This window comes from Barbatula barbatula (assembly GCF_947034865.1).
Source record: "Barbatula barbatula genome assembly, chromosome: 5".
NCBI lineage: Eukaryota > Metazoa > Chordata > Actinopteri > Cypriniformes > Nemacheilidae > Barbatula > Barbatula barbatula.
Window position 1 is genome coordinate 17942330 of NC_136769.1, and position 21997 is coordinate 17964326.

At 39.4% G+C, this 21997-nt stretch overlaps 2 protein-coding genes across 8 annotated transcripts in view; one reads left to right on the forward strand and one right to left on the reverse strand.

The window, feature by feature from the left end:
• mrtfbb (myocardin related transcription factor Bb) overlaps positions 1 to 17313 on the forward strand; it is a 30683-nt gene extending 13370 nt beyond the window's left edge. For 4 of the 6 annotated variants that reach the window (XM_079456190.1, XM_079456192.1, XM_079456191.1 and 1 more), the window contains 14 exons: positions 2827 to 2892; positions 4837 to 4892; positions 5860 to 5935; positions 6053 to 6214; positions 6324 to 6490; positions 6703 to 6837; positions 8707 to 8954; positions 10548 to 10716; positions 10799 to 11506; positions 11591 to 11722; positions 13337 to 13483; positions 14356 to 14490; positions 14617 to 14677; positions 14776 to 17313. In XM_079456190.1, the coding sequence (XP_079312316.1) occupies positions 2827 to 2892; positions 4837 to 4892; positions 5860 to 5935; positions 6053 to 6214; positions 6324 to 6490; positions 6703 to 6837; positions 8707 to 8954; positions 10548 to 10716; positions 10799 to 11506; positions 11591 to 11722; positions 13337 to 13483; positions 14356 to 14490; positions 14617 to 14677; positions 14776 to 15218 (2705 nt within the window). In that variant the 3' untranslated portion in view covers positions 15219 to 17313. The remainder of the gene's footprint in view (positions 1 to 2826; positions 2893 to 4836; positions 4893 to 5859; positions 5936 to 6052; positions 6215 to 6323; positions 6491 to 6702; positions 6838 to 8706; positions 8955 to 10547; positions 10717 to 10798; positions 11507 to 11590; positions 11723 to 13336; positions 13484 to 14355; positions 14491 to 14616; positions 14678 to 14775) is intronic. The other 2 variants (XM_079456195.1, XM_079456194.1) reach the window with 1 other exon arrangement.
• snrnp25 (small nuclear ribonucleoprotein 25) lies at positions 17252 to 21973 on the reverse strand. Of its 2 annotated transcripts, XM_079456197.1 has the most exons (10): positions 21482 to 21973; positions 21307 to 21397; positions 21071 to 21176; positions 20899 to 20973; positions 20152 to 20782; positions 19723 to 19926; positions 19130 to 19252; positions 18944 to 18994; positions 18562 to 18709; positions 17252 to 18456 (listed from the first exon to the last, which is right to left on the reverse strand). In XM_079456197.1, the coding sequence occupies exons 1-5, from the start codon at positions 21677 to 21679 to the stop codon at positions 20725 to 20727; spliced, it is 528 nt and encodes a 175-aa protein (XP_079312323.1). In that variant the 5' UTR covers positions 21680 to 21973; the 3' UTR covers positions 17252 to 18456; positions 18562 to 18709; positions 18944 to 18994; positions 19130 to 19252; positions 19723 to 19926; positions 20152 to 20724. The 2 variants fall into 2 exon arrangements, with proteins under 2 accessions (XP_079312323.1, XP_079312322.1); XM_079456196.1 differs by lacking the exons at positions 20899 to 20973; positions 21071 to 21176; positions 21307 to 21397; positions 21482 to 21973 and having other exon boundaries at positions 20152 to 20650.
• Between the last annotated feature and the right edge of the window lie 24 nt (positions 21974 to 21997).

Genomic DNA, 21997 nt, shown 5'->3' on the forward strand with positions numbered 1-21997 from the left:
AGCCCGCACTGCTATTTGATGACATGTATGGCTTTAGTTTGAATGTTTAAGGAGTTATTGGTTGTCGAGATAGCGCCCATCAATGATACGTAAACCAAAGAGTGTGTTCATTTATCAAAGCCCAAACCTGAGCCAACATATATCATCTCCAGTGTTCTTCCAGAGCTACAGATACAGTAAAGTGTGGAGCTGGTGATGTACATTTTTAAACAGTAATGTTAACAGAAGACAAGTCAGCGTTGAAGTGTTTTTTAAACAGTTTAGTAAGGGACTCGGTAGCCATAACAAAATTTGTCTCGTAAGCATCTGGGTTTGAAGAGAAGTTGAGTGTTGATTTCACCCTCCAAAACACAAATGGTGATGTAATTTCACTCATCCGTCTTTTTTTAACGTTTCTGTGGAACTTAAGAAAACTTTGAAGAATGTTATTGCTTTTGTCTTTTTTTACTATGAAAGTGCATTACACAGAATTGAAGTCCTACCGGTTTGGGAGAACATGAGAAACATTGACAGGATTTGAGAAATTTTTACGGAATTGAAATTTTGGGCGCACTGTCCCTTTCAGATTGAATCTTAAAGGGATAGTTCGCCCAAAAATGAAAATTCGGTCATCATTCACTCAACCTCAGGTTGTTCCATACCTGTATAAATGTCTTTGTTGCAATGAACACTGAGAAAAGATATTTGCCTGAGAAAAGATACCAAACAGATCTCATCCCCCCTTTACTGCCATAGTAGGAAAAATAAATACTTTGGGAGTCAACAGGGGATGAGATCGGTTTGGTTACTGACATTCTCCGGAATATCTTCCTTTGTGTTTAGCAGAACAAAGACATTTCTTTCCGGTTTGAAACAATCTGGGGGTGAGTAAATGATGACAGCATTTTCATTTTTGGGTGAACTATTTGTTTCAGGATATTAGAGAACTGAAGCTGAAAGGATTTAAGCTCGCTTTTGTTTACTGTACGTATTGAAGATGGGCTTGAAGAGGTCAGTCAGGGGTTGACCACAGAACATCAGGGTTGAAGTTATCCTATCAAACATTAGGATGACTGCAGGTGAACGCAATTCTGATGTAATGGTGATTGTGGTATTATTCTTCATACTTGAAATGACCCTCTTCTATCAAGATTCTTTCGTCACATTGTTTTAAAAAAAGCTTCTTGCTTCCTCTGTGATGGATAATGTTTTAATATCGAAACCCACTTGATAACCTTCTGGCACAAAGACACAATGGTAAACATGGGCCGGTACAGAGTGTTCCAAGCTTTATGGGAGGGCAATGAGCATGCACCAAGCTTGCCGTTATTCGGCTCGATCTTTACCCAGCTGCTGTATGAAGGATGGATATGTTCTGTTTGGCTCTTACACCACCCGAACCCCCCCCCCCCCCCCCCCATGCAATTTCTAAAACCTTTGGTTTCCCAGGCCTTGTTCTCACATCGGCTCAGTTTATTTTAGACGGGGTGAGTCAGACAAGAGTGGTCGCTCTCCTGGGAGCTCTATGGGACTGGGTGTGCTAGGCCTCATTCTGCAGCCAATCAGATTTGGTCTGTGCTCCCAGCGCTGATGATGGGTGAAGGGGGGTTTAGTTAACTGAGAATGTTCAGCTTTCCGCCACATCGTTTTTCCCAGCGTCTTTTTTCTCCAGACGTCACGTTAGTCTCGTGAATATACATGCCCATGCATGTTTGTTTATGAATTTGTACACAAAGTCCCATCTGCAGTTTATTACAGTAAGTAGGCACCGACCCAAGGTGTAGTACATAGTACCCCACGTATCACTATTTAACTGGATTTGTCTGTTTGATGTTGGTTTTTAATGGACCAGTGCTTCCTGATCCAAATCAAAACACAAAGCATCTCGCTTTTTATGGCCAGCACACGCAAGGGAGACTGTTCGGCCAGCACTTTAGATGACATCATCTGCAGAGGTTGATAGGACCAATGCAGTGTTTATTATTTTCGCTCGAATGTGCTTTGGAGGCTGTTCTGTTGTTGATCTCGATTATAAACAGCTTTTTTATAGGTTCGCTTTTGAGGTCAATGCTATCAATCTTTGGTCCCTTTTGATACTTTTATTACATTCCAACAAATACAAAATGTAGTTTGACTCTCAACCCTCTAACATTTAAATGTAACAGGGTTTTAAAAGACAAATGTCATGGTACACAAATCCATCATTACCTACTTGCTTATTAGCATGCACATTGGTTGTATATTAGTAGGTTTAAAGCACATATTAATGATTTAGTCTGCATTGCCTTATTCTACATTCCTTAATCCTACCCAATACATAAACCTAAAAACTAACTTGTAAGCAGTGATCCGGAGTTTATTGAGGCAAAAGTCATTGTTAATAGTTAGTAAATAGTAAGAATTGGTCCATATTCTAAAGTGTGACCTTACATTTACATTTATGCATTTGGCAGACGCGTTTATCCAAAGCGACCTACATTGCATTATTCTATACATTTGTTGCTTAATATGTGCATTCCTCTGGGATCAGACTCACGACCTTGGCATTCCTAGTGACATGCTCTAACCACTTACCTACAGGAAATCTTTATTATTTCATTATGATGTCATGATGTTAATAGTGACAAAGATATTTTGCTGTAACCACATATTTAGGATCGTTATTGACTATTAACAAATTTATTGTCGGCCACTTGCGACATTGGTTGAACCCCTAATGAAGAATCTGGTATTTGGATTTTGTGTTTAGTTGTGGTAAGGATGTGCGTGGGATATTTAGTTTTTTATCTTTTTGTAATTGAAATGCATGTAGTAATTTTTAAACCGTTCTGTTTCTTTTATCTACAGTGTTGCAGTTAAGACTACAGCAGAGGCGCACACGCGAGCAGCTCATAGACCAAGGCATCATGCCACGTAAGTATGCATGCTTCACAAAAGAACAGGATGGTTAAATTGTAACTATAGTGAGGGAAATAATTATTTGATCCTGATTTGAAGTTTACCTGCTTACAAAGAAATGAAGGGTCTATCATTTTCTTTAATACATTTTTATTTTAACTGATAGAAACCGAATATCAAACGAAACAAGGGGAAATATGTATATAAAAGTTATATATTGATTTGCATTTCAGTCAGTGAAATAAGTATTTGATCCCCTACCAACCAGCAAGAATTCTGGCTCTACAGATTGGTTATGTGCCTACATGTCACTTTAAGAAAGAATACAAAATAACTATCCATTGCCCTTGGTCCAGAGCTCCCTGCAAGATTTCCCCAATGGGGTAAATATGATCATGAGAGGTTAAAGATCAGCCCAGAACTACACAGAAGAAGCTTGTTAATGATTTCAAGACAGTTTGGACCACAGTTAGCAAGCAAACCGTTGTTAACACGCTATGCCACAATAGATTGAAATCCTGAAGCACCAGCAAGGTCCTTCTGATTTCCAGAGGAGTAGAGTCAAATGTATCCTGACACATGTACAAACCTGGTGACCAACTATCCAAATTGTCTAACATCTGTGCTTGCCAACAAAGGTTTCTCCACCAAGTACAAAGTTATGTTTTGCTCGGGGATCAAATACTTATTTCACTGACTAAAATGCAAATCAATTTCTAACCTTTATATAACATTTCCCCCCCTGCCTGAAATTTGTAATATTCTGTGTCTATCAGTTAAAATAAACCTACCATAAAGATGAAAGACGTCTAAGACGTGTAAGCAGGCAAACTTACAAAATAAGCAGGGGATCATATAATTATTTCCCTCACTGTATATATCGATCAAATATAACCTACCCGACTTTCATGACGTTATATGTAAGTAAAATCAGCCGGATGTCTCTTTAATATAGCTCCAAATTTACTATCACTTAAAGGGAAAGTTCTCCCAAAAATGAAAAATCATTTATTCACCCTCATGTCATTTCATGGTGTATGACTTTCTTCCTTCTACAAAACACAAAAGAAGATATTTTCAGGAACGTGAGCAACCAAGTATCATTGATCCCGATTTCCTTTCATTTTTCATTATTCACAAAACCACTCTAAACATCTTCTATTGACCATCGACATGATGGTAAATAAACAATGACATAATTCTTATTTTTGGTTGAACTATCCCCTCAATTCATCCTATCTAAGTCCAGCGCAAATGCTCACTCAAAAAGTGGAACACGCTGACCACCAGGCACCATTATTTTGAAGATTGCTGCTTTGGCAGGAGGTTGGGTATGAACTAACTTATGAGTGTCGGAAAGGAGGGCAGTTCTAATAAAAGAAAGCGTCTGTTGAGGATAAGAGCTGATAAGAAGGGATCGATAGAACAATGGTGTGGCTGATGTCTGTCTGGAACAGTCTGCACAAGCCCTTGATGTCACGGTCCAAACTCCAAGAGTGAGTCAGCGACTGAGCCTGCACTTCTAGTCAGCAAGATCTGCGGTTACCTCACAGGCTTTGTGGTCAATGTTTAATGACTTGGAATCTCCCACAAAGACAAATTATTGCCTAGTGCTAATGTGAGGATTCAGGCTTTAAGGATGTTTTCAGACAGTTTTTGTGTAGTTTGTACAGCAGAGGAGAGTTGTGGTTACTGATGTGACTAATCAAAGAGGAGTGAAAAATATCTCTGCTAATCAAGCCACGTCGTTGGGACGTGCATGAGTTGAACGCTCATTTCCTGTTGACCATTCACATAGATGAAAGCTCGACACCCACAGAAAGACTCTGTCTTGTATTATATATATTTTCCGAACTGGGCCTATAAAGTGGGTCAACATTATTGGACAGAAATATAAGATATTGAATAATGATTGCATGTCAAGTTACTTGTTTTTAAATGATTTATTTGCCTTTTCAGCGTTGAAGACTCCAGCAGTTTTCCATGAGCAGGTCAGGAGTCTGGAGAGGGCACGGGTAAATATACCCTTCTCGGACATATTCGTACACCTTCCATCATTTTTGTATTTTAATTTTGTTACGGCCCTACTTTGGTTTAAGAATGTAAGATTACAAAAGGTTAAGACTAAAGCCTTTATATAAGATAGAAGTGATAGAACGCAGGGTTCTTGATGGGGTGTAGGAGGGTGTGAAAGTATGCCGGTGCAGATCCAGTGATAGTCCTGTAGGCGAGCATCAGTGACTTGAATCTGATCCGGGCTTCAACCGGTAGCCAGTGGAGAGAGATGAAAAGGGGTGTCACATGAGCCCTTTTGGGCTGTTGGAAGATGAACAACAAAAGTTTCTTTATAGCAGTGCCATTGAAGGTTCCTCAAATAACCATTCAGTCAAAGGTTCCTGTAGAAACCAGTTCTTTCTCACATTTATGTAATCCAAAGAACCTATTTCCACTACCAAGAACTTTGTGTAAACCAAAAGGTTTCTGTGAATGTTAAAAGTTGTTCCAAATCTGTATACATTTCTTTGTTACGATGAACACAGAGAAAGATATTTAGAAGAATGAAAGCAAACAGTTCTGGGTTACTTTTGACTACCATTGTCATTGTTCCTACTATGGTAGTCAATGGTGGCCAAGAACTTCCGGCCATTCTTCCAAATAAAAATAATTTTTAGGTGAACTATCCCTTTAAAACAGGAGTGTTTTTTTTTTACACTGTATGCGGTCATCTTGGTATTTTTTTAGCATCTCCTGATAATTCTGCACAGAAAATGATGTGTAAATTTGTTTTGTGTAATGGAATTTTGGCACTTTGGTTTTAGCACACTATGAGTCATTTTGCGTTGTTTTAAATACATAAAAGTTGACTTTAAAGTAACACAAACATGTTAATATGTCCTTAACTAGACAGAGATGTTTTGAACACAACTGTTTTAGAGTACAGTAATATGCTCTTGTGTAATATCTCAAATTCACATTTTACAGACCGAGAATTTCCTGAAGCATAAAATCCGTAGCCGACCGGATCGAGCCGAACTTGTCCGTATGCACATTCTACAAGGCAAGTACCCGACCCACTGGATGGTGTGAAGTGGAGAGCACATCAAGTCAAAGTCTTGTGGAGCAACACAAAGTGCAGCTTTGCTGTATTCTGACATTTTCCCTGTTTGCATTTCAGAAACCCAGGCTGAGCCGTCTTTACAGGCCACTCAGTTGAAACTGAAGCGGGCTCGCCTGGCTGATGACCTCAATGAGAAGATTGCACAGAGGCCTGGACCAATGGAACTGGTGGTGAAGAACATCCTTCCGGTCGACTCCACTGTTAAAGAGGTTATCATTGGTAAACAAAAAAAGGAAATTGCATGCTTATTCATCAATTTTACTGGAATCGGGGGAAATACATTACTGACCTAATATTTGTTTTTTGTTATGTCCTGTTTACACTACAGACGAGAACTGCCCAATGGATGTTTATAAATTTGACGAAGACAGTAGTGATGCTCTTTCTCCAGAGCAGCCGGCTAGTCATGAGTCTCAATTTTCTGCATCATCCCCTATAGAAGGCAGATTGTCTGATGTTTCCTCGATATCACCTCCAGTCGGCTCCAGCGTGCAGGTCAGCCCCTCCGCCAGCCCTCCTTTCACATCTAGTGTAGTGACCACTAATTCAAAATGAAACTTTGTTTACACGCTCTTGATAAAGCAAGGTTTGATGTATGTATTTACGAAGTACGACACATGCTTTCTTTTTTAATTATCCAGACATCCGGCCTTTTGTAGTTCTCTTAACATCATGGCCATATGGTTTTTAATCTTATTTTATCTCAGTTTTGTCCACCTACGAAGCAGTGCTCAGACTTCCTCAGCAGAACATCGGTAGATGATCGAACAAACAGTCGTGAAGTGACGGTCGCTCAGCCAGTCGCTGCTGCCCCCTCTAAACCCGCACCCGCCCTCGTGAAGGTAAACCATAAAGCCTTTTCACCGTGATGTCATTTCCTGCCCGTGTTTATTTTCTCCTCATAGGTAGCGGTCAGTGACTCACTGCATTTCTAGCTGATTTCTCGATAGCAACCCTTATAAAGTTCACCAGACAGACAGAAAAAACTGAACCAAGAATAAAATGCATTGAAAATTCACCATCATAGAAGTGAATATAAAGAGAATTTCCTCATTTCTCAACACGTCGCTGTGGTTCCCAGATAGCACAGAACTGAGCTAATAATAGATCAGTGGACTGATGTCATAATGGTTGTTTGCCTAAAAAGAACATGCAAACACGGCCATTCGTTCAAGAAGCTAGAATACGATCTGGCCTCTTAAACAAACACTAAAAAAATGAGCTATATAGCACTAAAAGTGGTTCTTTGCTAAAAAAGGTGGTTAGGTGCTAATCATAGGGAACAACTTTTAGTGCTGTATAGCAAATTTTTCTAGTGTTTGTTTAAGAGACCAGATCGTATTCTAGCTTCTTGAACGAATGGCCGTGTTTGCATGTTCTTTTTGTGTTCTGCAGTAGAAAAAGATGTTTGAATAGTCAAGAGGGCGAGTCAATGATGACCGATTGTTCATTTTGGGGTGAACTATCCCTTTTACCAGTTTAACCATATTGAACTGAATGGTTTAATTTACAGAAACATCGAGGTAAAAGAAGGTATTCATCATTTTCATAGAGCAAGAAAACTTGGCTCAAGTTCAGACCTTCAGCCAGGCATAATAATGCTGCTCTGTATTGTATATAATAATGAGTCAAAAAACTTGCCTTATGCTGTGGTTGAAGTTAAAGACTGCACCCTGTCATGCGCGGGTCATGCGCGTTCCGATCCGTGCAGATCACAGATCGTTCGCGATGTGTTGGATTTGTATTATCTGAGCTTTCCGACTTTTGTTCACGTGAATGTCTCAATCGACGGCTCAGTCAGCATGTGGCACCGAAATCCACCTTTTAATTCGGACATACCGGATACATGGGTACCATAGGCCATATTGGCACCTGGTTTTGGTACCCAGCCCTAGCTATAACCTGCATAAACCAGATTGAACCAATTTAACACTGCTCACGGTGCACAAAAGGAGAGCTAGAGGAAAGAGCTGTGTTTTGTCACTTTAAACCAGTTGTTTAGAACAACTTGTCAAGAGTGTATTAGGCCAATTTTTTTAAAGAGCAGCAGATGCAGAGTTTAAGACACCAGCAGCACCTTCTGTCTTCAGTTGGAGGTCAATTGAAATACTTGCCCTCATAATGTGGAGAAGAACAAACTGAAAAAAACTGATGACTAAGAAACGGGTCAGGCAATAATGTGTCTGTTTATCATAATGCCTTCAAAGCATACTCCACATATTTACTTCATAACAGAAGGTCACTGTTGCTCTCCTCCAGCTGATATCCTGGAAAGGGGCGTGAACTTTGGGAATCTGTACGGACATAAGCCATCTTGAAAACGGTGTTATTACATCCTGATGGCTTTCAACTCCCTCTCTCAGAAGCCAAACCATTTCACATATATCCTGTGACTCAAACAATAAGGGTCATATCCTCTCCACATCCTGTTTCCTCTTCCTGCCATTTTAGGTAGATGTTCAAGCATGTCACACCTATTCACAGTTGCATGCTGACCGTTTCACCAACAAATCTTTCACCTCATGGTTTAGTCACAGTGCTGATGCTTCATTTTGAGAGGCTCCCATAATCCTCCACATTCGCTGTGTTATCTCTAACAGGGAGGATCGTGGGAGTCTCCTGAAATCACAGAGCTGGTTTGCTGTGTGATTTAGGGGACTCTTTCAATGATCTGACCCATGATCTCAGTTATCGCCCTTCTTTTCATGCAGCAAAGCCAACCCAAACAGGCCAACGACAAGAGCCGCAGCAAGAAGAGTAGAGAACCCAAACCGAGGGTTAGGAAGCTGAAATATCACCAGTACATCCCACCAGACCAGAAGCAAGAACACAGTGAAGCCCTCATGGACTCAGCGTACGGCAAAATTCTTCAACAACAGCAGCAGTTCCTGCAGCTCCAGATCCTCAGCCAACAGCAACAGCACTACAATTACCAGGCAATATTGCCGGCGCCCCTCAAGTACGTGTTTCTGTAGCTCAACTGGTAGAGCATTGTGTTAGCAGCGCAACGGTTCGATTCCAAGAAAAGATCAAGCACTTCATAAAACAGCAATGTGGACCATAGTGCTGTGCAAACAATAACACATTAAAAGAAAACATTAAGAAACCGTATAAACCGTATAAAAATAAATTTAAAATAAGAACAAAACGACACATGCAACAATAAAATTCACAGATATATTGCAGTATTCAGCTTATCCATAATTTTCCATAATCCACAATATCACGGCCACCTCTAGAGAAAGGTGCGTGAAAGTGATTTTATGCCTTGGCGACGTTCCACGATGGTGGAATGATCTGTCTGTCTTTTCAGGATCTTTAGCCAACTTTAAGAATCCGCTCAAGATGCTTTTCTTTCGTCAACACCTGACCCAATAATACAGACACTATCTATATTATTTCTATTTCTCACCTATTTTTCTAAGGACAGACAAAAATGTGGCAATGTATTTACAGTATATAGCTTCGTGTACTGTGTTAAGCTGACTGAGAGCAGTTTGATAGCACTTACTACAAATAGCAAATGATTCATTCACAAGCATCAGCTAATTGACTAAATGTTAATGTGAATGCCACATGCATACTGAATAAAAAAATGTATTCCAATTTCATTAAAAATGAATAAAAAAGGGTAAGGAACTCGCTGTAAGCTGCTAGTGATAAAAGCAAATGCTTTTACATGAAAAGTGCAACAGCAAGTTTTTAAAAAAGCTATATTTGACCCAAAATGTAAATTCTTTCCTCATTTACCCCCAAATCTCATTTCAAACCTGTATGACTTTTTTCTGCAAAACACAAAAGAAGATCTTTTAAAGATTTTTGGCGACCAAACAATATTGGCCACCATTGAATTCCCTTGTACGGACACAGAATCACTGAGACATTTCTCAAAATATCTTGGGTTGTGTTCCACATAAAAAAGAGTCATATACACGTTTTAAACAACATATGAATAAAGGATGACATGATTTTTATGTTTGGGTGAACCAACCCTTTAATTTGCATTTTATATATTTATTGCATATTCCGAGTTAATATGATCTCTATACCTCAGTATGCATAGGGTCAGGCTTTTTTATTTCGGCCGGCGGCAATAGATGTGTTTATTACTGTCTGCACTTGTTACAATGATTCTTAATATTCAGAAGAGACTTTCCACCCTTACATAATGCAAATTCTGTTCACACATTCAACTGCTTTTAGCCCTGTGCAAACTGCTCATGACTTATCATGAAATATCAGTGTCAGCTCTCACGTTAAAAGTATTTCATATCAACCTGATTGCTTGACAAGAGAGCCACGCTTAATAGCGAGGAATGGAGGCATTGTGTGCTATGAACGATAGCCTTTAAATAGTGTTGTCGACTATTCATCTTGTCTAACAAACCTGTTAACACTCCAGACTTAGCGTGGCTGTTCCTCCCATTCTTGTTCATTTTGGCTTCTTTTACTTTGAGATATACGTCTGTTTCTATTGTGTGTGAAAGACGTGTAAATGATGAGGGAACAGGAAGTTCTCGTTGCATTTAAAATCCCCTTTACTCCTCTGCAGGCCAACGGCTGAGAGCCAGAACAGCTGCCCTAATGTAGCCCTGAGCAGCAGCTCAAGTCTGTCCGTTCCTATTGTGGTGTCTTTGGCAAACGCAACCCCTTCACGTCCCAACAACAATGCGACCTGTCGGAAACCGGGGTCCCTGCCTGCGAACCTAGATGAAATGAAGGTGTGTACTATGCCCATCCATTTCCGGCTTGTAAAAAATACCTATAATATTGAATAAATCAAGACGACCCTTTGACCTTTAGGTGGCCGAGCTTAAGATTGAGTTGAAACAGCGTGGACTACCCGTGTCTGGCACAAAAATAGACCTCATAGAAAGACTCAAAGCCCACCAAGAGACTTCTCAACCCACTACAGCCGTAGACTCAAACGTCTCCAAAACAGCCCTGCAACCTGACAACATGAGCACAACTCCCCCCGTGTCACCCGAACGATTGGAAGCGTCTAGCAACACTATGGAGGAAAGTAAGGAAAGCCCGACCAAAGCACTTGGCACCTCAGCCCTCAAATCCGAAGACTTGATCACATCGAACAAAGTTTCAGAGAAAGACCAGCGCCTCCACGAGAAGGAGCGTCAGATTGAGGAGCTCATGCGGAAGCTGGAACAGGAGCAGCGTCTGGTGGAGGAGCTCAAGATGCAGCTGAAGGTGGAGAAGAGGGGTCAGCACGGCGGAGGACTACAACCCGAACCTGAATCGCCGGTCCACGTCAAAGAGGAAACCGGTGCCGCCTCCAATTGCAACTTTAAGCACAGTCCCATGCGACAAACCGTAGGGGTGAAACAGGAAGAGTCACATATTCAGATGCACCACACCCAAGTCCAACAGTTTTACATCAACAACCAGAAAGTCCCTCAGGTCCTGCATCAGCAAACGCAGGCCCAGATCAACTCTCAGTCTGCTGCACAGATCCTGCTGCCCATATCAGTGCCCAGTAACTGCATCACCACACAGGTCTCTCAGCATTCTGGGTATGCACTTTGGGGAAATGTGTAATAGATCTTTTGTCTTACTTAGTTTTTTCTGTATGCTTTGCAGGCGCAGACCATTCTCCAGTCAGCAATGCCAGGGGTGACTCAAGGCCTCCTACAAAGTCCACTTCAGCAAACACGGATGTCTGAGAGTGCACTTCTACAACAACACTCAAACCAGACGCAGTCTGCACCTCAAGTGAGCAGAACACTTACTAAGTGCTACTAGTTTCAATTTTTTTACAGAATTTCATACAAGAATAGGTATCATGTGCTATCTAATGTGACCGTTTGGATGTCTGTGACATGAATAAACAGTTGTTTTAATGCAAAACTTAGCGTTGGTCTATGGACGTAAGCGGTGCCTAGGATCCAATCTCATATCAGATTACGTCTCATGATCACGTTTTAGCTGTCTGATATCTTATATGGAAGGAATATTGAGAAATAGAAATAAGTTTTGTTTGTTTAGTCATGCGGACAGAAATTTAGTTTTCAGCGCATTTCTCATATTTCCTCACATGAAATGTGGTATGGGAAGTTTCAAAAGCACTATTGTATCTAGGAATTTTACTACAGTTTTAATAAAGCCAAAAATATAGTTTTATTTAAAATATTAAAATATACTTTCTTAAATAAAATGCACTACAGACAGATAATTTTATCTTCAGTGACCTTGCTGCATATAGCATGTTACGCCATAACTAACGTCTGATTTTCTTTGGCCAATTTTATATTCACACAACAAAAACCTCTCTTATATTACATTTTAATTTAGCAGACGCTTTTATCCTTATTTCCTTATTGGTTTTCAAATGAGGTAAACAATGGAAGCACTTGGAATAAGGACATAAGGACAAAAAAAAGCACAAGTGCGATAAAACTGGTCTACCACAGTATACAGAGCTTTTTTTGATGGAAAGAGATAGAAGTCAGAACTGATCGGTCAGTTGCTGAGGTTTTCAGACGATTCTTAAAGATGGCCACAGAATCTGCTGATCTTCTGTTACCGCCAATCCATGTTTTGAATGTTATACATTAGGGGGCGCTCATACCCATCTGCTGAAATGATACATCATCTTCAGATCCGAAAACAGCGCTGTAATTTTCAATGTACACTTATTCATGTACGATCTTTCTAGGATGGATTGGTGATGCGAATGTTGCATAAATAACACGTAACCTCTGTATAAGAGGATTTCTCTGCCCGTTTTTACGCTCGTTTGATAAATGAGGCCCAATGAACGTGAAAATCATTTTGCGAGCAAAAAATGCATTTCTGTCAGCAGCTGATCACAAATGTAGGATTTTAAACTGTGGGTGGCAGCTTTGCCCTTCACAGATACGTGATAGTACAGTTCAAGCGGTTAACTGCATAAACAATGTTTGCAGTTAGAAAGAAATAAACAGTATGAGCTGTCTGCGCGTGCTTTTATACAGGTATGTTTTAGAGTGCTTGTAGATTTTATCTTGACCTTTCCTCTCGCTCTGAATGTTCCCGCACCGCATGAATCTAATTCCGTTTACTATTGCGATGACAAGCCCCAGATGCATATTCCTCCGATTTGGCACGAATGGAAAGCCTCTGCGGGGTCCTGCGGTTTGTTCTGTACATATCGATGTTGCCAAGGGGGTGATGCATTATCCTCTCGACAACATCAAACGCAGACATGAGTAAATAACTGACAAAAGTAGAGAAGTCTAAGAAAATCCGTCAGAAAGAAGGAAGACTAGTCCAAGAACAAGAGACTCCTGTTTACACACACACACAGTGCACTGGAGTGATATTAGCATCTGCTTCATGTATTCACAGACAGTTCCTCTGTGTGGAAGCTCTACCTCTGGATTTGAGTACAGGCAGAATCACAATCAGTCTGTGGTGGAAATGCCCCAGTGCTTCCTCAGCACTTCACCCAGAGTCTCGCCCAGACACACGACCCCAAATGGACCCATTAAGAAAGTAAGCCAGATTATATAGTTCTGTTAGGCTTGAAACGTACTTCATGTAGGCTCATACATGTTTTTTAACTTATGCACAGTTCTGCACATTTGGATTTTACTTCTTTCGCCCATCCACTGACACTTGCCCACATTTGAGAGGTGATAAAAAATAAGCTTGCAATCTAATCTAATTTGTAGTTTGATAATATATTAATAGAAAATATTATGATGGCCATCATAGTTTTTTTGACAATGATCAAATAGCTTATTTACAAAACGCTTCGGCCTAACTGTGCATTCACACCAGATGCGAATGGAGCGTTAAGCGTGAGTGATTTACATGTTAAGTCAATGCAAAGACGCGATGGCACATAAGGCGCAGCTACCCTCTCAACTAAATCTATGTCAGCCATTTCGCAACAACACGAATTTGACCCTGTAATGAAGTAAATTTTGAGTAAACTCAAAATGTTCGAGCATCCAACTACGTACGAATAGCGCGATATACCGAGTCTGGTGTGAACGCTCTTTAAGAGTTCAGATGAATAATGTGAACTAGGTGAACTGTTCCTTTAAATGCACAAGTTTGTGTTGAAGTTAATGTTTTATTGTTCAAGGTGGTAACATTTTTCTAAAAAAAAGATCACAATGGTTATCACTATAGTTACACTATAATTCACTATTCTTTTACATTTATTATCTTTAAAACCTTTTTCTTAAGAGTGTCATATACTTCTTGGTGTAAGCGGTTTTTGTGTAGGGTAGATATCTGGCCTAAATCTGTTTATATTCTTTGATTTGCTGTCTGTCTAGTTCTCATCACAACATATGTTTGTTTATTGCATTTGTTTGCTCATCCACACAGTTAATGTTACATATGTTTTATATCAGCCCCCCTCACCCTGTCAGCTCAATAATATCCTCCAGCCGTCTACATTCCCCAATCATCACAGCCCAAAGAGCAAAGACCCGCCCCGCTATGAGGAGGCCGTCAAACAGACCCGCTGCCTACAAGCCACAATGCAGGTAATTTCAAGCAATAGCTATAGCGAAATATGCAAAGAACCCAAACAGTGCCTGCTTTCATAATGCCTCTTTCTCATCTCATATAATGAACCACATGTAAATTCAACATGTTAATTTCTTACCAAGGTTCCCACTGCTACAAGTCAGCACATGGATGATTTGTTTGACATTTTGATCGAGAGTGGAGGTAAGAACAGTAAACTCAAAATAAAGTTTGTTCGCGTTTTCATGGAATGAATTCATCCTGCGATGTATTTACATAACGTCACTCTTGATCTTGCACAGAAATATCCCCTCTGACCAGGCAGGATCCATCTCTGGACAGACTCCACCCAGTTACAGCCAACGTCACCACCTTGCCCATCAACACGGTGCTGTCTCGCCCTCCGCCACAGATACACGTGGCCCGCCCGCTCCACCAGCCCCAAGTGCCTCCACCCCGCCTGGTGGCCCTGGCTTCAGATAACCAGCTGGAGGCCCTGCTGGGGGACGCCGAACCACGGACCCTGCTGAAAAATCAGCTGCTGGATCACCCCCACTCCCCAATGGACACCTCAGATCTGACCTTCACGCACACGCCAACCTCCGCCCTGCATCTGCAGGACACCGGCCTCGACAACATGGAGTGGTTAGACCTGACCATACCTGGAACTGCTGGTATATCCTCTCCCACTGTGTTTTCTTCGGATTTTCTGGACTCATCCGATCTACAGTTACATTGGGATTGAGGATGATGCAAGGAAAGGAGACTACGGAGAATCTCAGAGGATTTGTTAGCCGCGAGGCGAACATTTGTGGTGGTCATGAGTTCCAAGACTTAAAGAACTGGTTCTGGTAATTTAGTTGTTCAGATTTGCTGAGCATTTCGGATGTGAAGGATATGGTGTCGTTCGGTGTGACTTCCATTCAAATATATAGAGACCACTGATAGTTCTGTCTCGGCGTTACTCATCCGTGCCAATAAATGCAGATGTGTGTGTAGTTGTATGCGGTTACATCTCTATCAAGACAAAGAAATGTCATTTTCACCGACATGGGCAGTCATTTTGACCTTCTGCATTTCATATTCTGAAGCTGTAAAACATTAACTGTGTTATATAGAATGTATTTTTAGAATTCTGCTCTTTATCATTTTAGATTTATTATAGACAAATCACATATTTTTAGGAAAGCAAGACGCACACCATTGTTTTTTTTTTACATTAACCGAGCTCAGTAAGTAGTCTTAGATTTTAACACTGTTTGAAGTTTTCAAACGTCAGACATTTGAGAGGGAAATAAGGTGTCATGGTAATTGTTAGATTTCTTATGTAATCTTTTTCCTGTAGCAACCTGTCTAGTGGCTCATTTAGATTTGGTCAAAAAGCAATTCCCTTTTCCGTTGGGGTATTCTGTTCATTTTGGCAGCTAAATAACATGCAGGACTAAGAAGTGATCTTTAGAAACATTTCGTCCTGAATTTGTAAAACATTCAAATTCATCCTCGTCAGATGACTGGCGTCTGGACGCTTTGTTTACCAAACCCATCGTGGGGCCAAACACAAAGCAAATGAGAGGGAGAGGCACAAACTCTATGACCTGTGGATACGCTAGAGGGCCATTATTATCCCGAACAAGAGAGATGGGGTTAATCTTAAAGGAACAGTTCACCCAAAATTGAAAATTCTGTCTTTGTTCACTTCTTTGTTCTGATGAACACAGAGAATGTTTGTAGCCAAACAGTTCCCGTCCACCATCGTAAATTTGCTTTATACATTAGGGTTATACATTTCTTTGTTCTGTTGCACACAAAAGAAGATATTTTGAAGAATGTAGGAAATGCATATAGATTCGGAACAACTCAAGGGTGAGGAACTGATGACAGAGTTTGTATTCTTGGGTGAACTGTCCCTTTGAAATACGGACCAGGATCACATCAGACCGTAGCTATCAGACTCTGGTGGTGTGACTTATAGCCCACATTTGTCGTCATTGTAGCCTAAATAAAGTCTTCAAGCCGAAGGTTAAATTATCTCACAGCATTAGAGATTCATTTATAACCACTGAAATACAGGATTACATTTTTTGTGAATGTACTTTAATCACAAACCTCCGTTTATTTGTAAGATTGAAATGGGCTTTCGGTCAGATTGACGGTTTAGTCTGTTTTCTATAAAATGTGAAGATGTAGCGCCACCCGTTGGAAAATTACAGCACTCTTTCAAGATGTAACATTCTATCCATGAATTAGTTTTCTGCTGTGTTTGCAGATTTAATAGCAGCCTGTTCTGTTAAAACACGCCCAAAACAAGTGCACTTACTTGACTTTGGATGGAACATTAACTCATTGACTAGCAGTTCCTCATCCAAACACAATGTCTAAACTATATTTAGAAATGTTATTTCTGAAGGGATATTTTACCTTTCTCTTTACCAGAGATCCAATGCTCCTGATTATGTAAACAGACCATTCGCTGCATTTCTGCAGTGCTCACGTGTATTTGAATTGCATGAATATATATTTTTTCAGTGTATTCATAGGTTATGGTTGACAACATATGTATGAATTTATAAAGAAGGGTTTAACTTTTTCCTACATGTTCAGCAAATGAATTATGTAATGCAGTCTTTTGAAGATTGTCAAGAACTAATTTTGTAATCTTAATGACCTTTTGGAGAGTGATTGTATGCCTCATATTTGCACAGTGTATATAGTTTTACATATACACATACATTTTTTACATATTTGTGCAACTGTAAATAAGTTTTTGCGGTTGTCTTTGTACATATCTTTATTGTATATACAGCCTTTTATCATTAAATTGGTTCTGTATTTGAAACTTGAAAAACGACTTGTTTGGCGTTCACAACAGCAGCTTTAACTCTCATTTAAAGAAAGATTAAGCAAAAGAAGGCTGAGAGTGGCCAGAAGTCTGGATTTTGAGAAGTTTTTTAATTCCTTTTGACTTCGTAAATGAAACCTTTTGTTTTCGAAGTTTTAAAATGTACACAACATAAAGAAAAAACGACAGAACATGTGAATAACTAAATTGTGACAAATGTCCGATAGAGCCTCATAATTTCAAGGCGACCTTGAAGTGCCTTATTGTTTTTAAAACAGTAACCACGTAATAAAGCTAAAGTGCATAAACATATCAAATTATAGTATTAATACCAAATAAGTATTAAATGCTATTTATCTCTAAGAATAGGCCTATATAATATATTAGATTAGTAACTTAATGTTTCTAACCAATATATATCCATCAAACCGCCATGAGTGCTGCTTGGTAAATAAATCATGGACGTGTTTAAACATGAATAAACCACAACTACTGACAAATCAGCAATAAAAACCAGAACCCAATTATGTCAATTACATTTCACATTTCTTAGTAGCATATTCTTCACATTTAAAATCCTTTAAAACACCAAAACAAACTGTAATTCAATTAAATGACTTTGAAGGAATGATCACAGTTCCAGTCGCAGTTGTCACAGTGCTCCATCTTTCCATATTTTATCTTCCAGGACACCTTAAAGTGAAAATGTAAAAGTGCTTAGCCAGCAAACAAAGTATGCATATGAACTTTTGCTTTGAAAGTTCACAGCAAGTGGCCAAGCTCAGAGCCGATTACCAGAAGGTTGCTGGTTCGCATCCCACAAACAGCTAGCCGTGAGCTCTCACCAATAAGCAAGAGCCATTGCTCAGACCCCCAGGGTGCTTCAGGCATTGGTTTAAAAATTCCAGTGACCCTGTCGGGTGAAATATAGTCGAGAAAAGGAATGGATATTCTCAAAGTTGCTGTAGTTCAGATACAGATGCTGTGATATCTCTGTTGATCTTTCTGTTAAATTCACTCGACATGTTCCACCCCTCAGAGCTTTTTGCAGGTGAATATGTGACTCCGACATTTCGGACACTTATGAACAATATCTTTGCAGTTATCCAGGCAGAATGGGATCAGACAGCAGCCAGCTACACAACTACGACCATCACAGACAAAAGCACAAAACAATTCCTGTTATCCACACAGACACATCCTTTTTCATGGAAACAACTGTTTAACAACCAAACAGTGCTCAACTTACCCAAACATAATGAAAATAAAACACATGAGACACGAGGTACTGCTGGTGATCTTTGTGACCTCTGTGGTTATATATTCATGACAGTATGGACACTGTGTCTGGGATGGGTGTCTAGGAAGTTCCTGAACATCCAGAATAATCTGCGGAGCTGAAATAAACAAATGAGCAACTTGCAGGAAGCTAAATGTGTGTCGTCTTGTTTTAAAAACACATCACATACAGTGTAAAAAACTGCTTTTTAATTTTAAAGCATAATAACTATTTTCAATCTCAACTAGTGAAAAGTTAAAATAGCTTATGATGATGAGTAATGTTAAAACATGTTGCCATGACCTGCAGTATTGACTTAACATCGTGGAAAAAGTGTATGAAACTCACTAACCTGGAAAGGACGGTGGACTCTCCACAATAATAGGAGATGATACGGATGTGTCTGTCATAAAGAAGTTATAAAATATCCACAAAAGTATGTCAAATGGTCAGTTCAAATGCACAAGCTAAGTGCATTAGGGTTATTTCCAGGAATTGCTCAAAACATTAAATGTACAAAAGTCTTTAGTTACTTTACCAATTAATATGTTATGAGTTCCACCTATCTGGTCTTGTTCCATCTGCAGTTGAATCTTCCTCTGAGACAGAGCTTGGAGTTGCTTATCAATTTCTTGAAGTTCTGCAGTCTCTCTGTAATACTCTTTTGGTCACAACAATGATAAAAAAGTAAGATCAAACGTAGTATATACATTATAATTTATATTAAAAATAACATATTTTTCACGATTTGTTTGGCTTAAAGGATTAGATCAATTCTGAGCATTTTGTCATCATTTACTCAACCTCTTACCATTTTAAACCTGTGAGATTTTCTTTCTTCTGCAGATCACAAAAGAAGCTATTGTACAGAATGTTGGTAACAGAAAACCATTGGTCCCCATTGATTTCTAATGTATGGACGCAAAACCAATGCAAGTCAATGGAGACCCACGGTTTTCTGTTATCAATAATTTTCTAAATATCTTTTGTTCTGCAGAAGAAAGTGATAGAGGTTTGAAACGTCAAGGGGGTGAATAAACAATAACAAAATTTTCACTTTGAAGGTGAAATATTCCTTTAAAACATTAGTTTAGTTGAAAATAACAAATGCTATTAACATATTGTACTAACGTTCTTCATTTTGGCAGTTATGTTGCTTGAAATCGATCAGCAAAGCCAAGACATTGCGTCTGTCGGTGAGCCGCTGCCTTCTTAAGGAGAGCCCGTTGAGCTCCTCTGGGAGTTCCAACTCCCGTTCATGAGATTGTCCAGGCATGGTGAGAATTCACTTGTTCTTAGTCTTCTAAGAGCCCATGCTTGGGTGTCGTGATATCACTGTGGTTTCAGGACAGGAATTAACATTGCTTATTTATTTAAAGAAACTTATATAAAATATGACATTGTCATATTTTACAGCACTGTTAAAATGAATCAAATCAGAAAATATTAGGAAATCAGACCGTAATTCTACATAAATAAAACTTTCGAATTGCACTGTGACATAATATAGTGAACAAAGTCTGGGTCACATTAAAAATGAAAGATATAAAGGACAGTTACCTGTGTTTGCTGTTGTCGATGCATTTAGCCTTACTGGTCAACTGTTTACAATGCAGTAAGGAAATAATAGGAAAGTCAAACTGAAATGCTACAGAACGAGGAACATATTTTCAATATTTAAATATGTGGTGTGACTTTTTTCTTGCGTTCAGAGCCATGAAGAGTTCGTGTCACCGGAAGGTTTCTAAAAACATATCTTGTTGAGAGGCTTTGTCAGGTCTGCTGGACCCATTATAAAATTTTATTTAAAGTTTTATATTGTATAGTTTTTTATTATTATTTGTCAAGGAAAGGAGTTCAATATTTCCATTATTTCATTAACATTAAATTCCACAAATATCATGTTTAATATAATTCAGATTCAGTTTTGTTAAAGTGTGTCGGTAACATGACTTTTGCTTTCATGTCACATATTTGCATCTTTGCAAAGAAAACAAAGGTTGATTTGAATATGACTAAATATACCCTAGGTACTAATGACAATCTTCCTTTTTCATTTGTTTTATTTAGACTGTTCCAGTTTTGACAAGAATTTCATTCCACAAACTGAGCAATTGAATGTCAAGCCCGTGCTCATTTCTTCCTCAGTGTCTTCAAGAATGTCACTTCATCTCTGTTTCTGATTCCATAACTGAAAAATGTGAGGGAACACTGAATTACATTTCATTACATCGATCAAGGTAATATATGTCACGTTTCACTCTTTTCTATTACAGCTTAAAAAGGACACTTATCATTTGAACTTACTCCTTAAGCTTTCCGTTGTCATCTTCTAATTTGTCTCCATTAAAAACCAGGTGAAAGGTTCTCCACACATATTTCCTTGAGAGGAAAAGTGGATTTATCACAAGGAAAAATATATGAACATAAATTAAGCATATCGTATATTCAAAGTCACATGGCATGTGTCATGTCTCACCAGCCGATGTGTTTGACGCCACCCTCTCGCTGTTGTTTGAGCTCCATATATCTACGAATGGCCTTCTTCAGATCCAGCACCGTGGCTGATTGCACAACCACAATAGCTGCGGATAAATAAATGCATATTAATAAATAAATACATCATTGACCTGAGAACGCATTTAAACAGACTCAACATCTTTCTTTATAACAAAATCCTGAGAACAAACAGCGGTGATTGCAGGAACAACGTACGCATGACTTCTCCATCGGCTTTACAAACTCGAACAGTCATGGCTTGACCATATTCCAGTGCCACCTGAGAGTTGACCTCCTCCAATGTCACCTATACAGTTGGATGATAAAATTCAATCAAATAAACATCTTAAAAGATCATGGCCATGTTTTGTGATTTCCAATGAGGACGCACCTGAATCGGCAGGTCACAAAGTAAAGGGTCCTGCACCATCAGAGCAAGCCCTTCCTCAAAGATGTCTAGAATTTCTGAATGTGGCAATGCCTCCTCATCCTCCTGCTCCTCCTCCTCCTCCGTTTTGATATCATCTGCGACACTTTTCTCCTCCAATTCTCCCTTTTCCACAATCAAGAGATCTGGACATTCATCCATTTTATTAAGTAAAATCTGTACTATCTCTGACTCTGTGTACCCATAAATCCGTTAATGTGGATCGTTTCTCTACGTAACTTCTTCTGTACTTGGTTACCCGTCGACATTCTTTCCGACATTTCGGCGTTAATGTATTCAGTAGACGAAACTACATCTTCATATCAAACAACAACTTCATATTGAGAGCAGTATCACGATATATGAGTGAAAGTTTGTCTGATAAAACTAAACTAACTGCGTTGTGCTGCTGAAGCACAATGAAAGAAACACTCTGTCGACACATTTCGGCGATGCACCATTATTTAGTTCCGCGTGTTA

What these genes read in the sequence shown, in the direction of transcription:
- snrnp25 (XM_079456196.1), bottom strand. Translation starts at nt 19,867, where the DNA reads ATGCCTGGACAATCTCATGAACGGGAGTTGGAACTCCCAGAGGAGCTC. An exon ending in AACTCATAACATATTAATTG is followed by an intron (nt 18,995 to 19,129) that starts GTAAAGTAACTA and finishes TCTTTATGACAG; the next exon opens with ACACATCCGTATCATCTCCT. An exon ending in GAGTCCACCGTCCTTTCCAG is followed by an intron (nt 18,710 to 18,943) that starts GTTAGTGAGTTT and finishes TGTTTATTTCAG; the next exon opens with CTCCGCAGATTATTCTGGAT.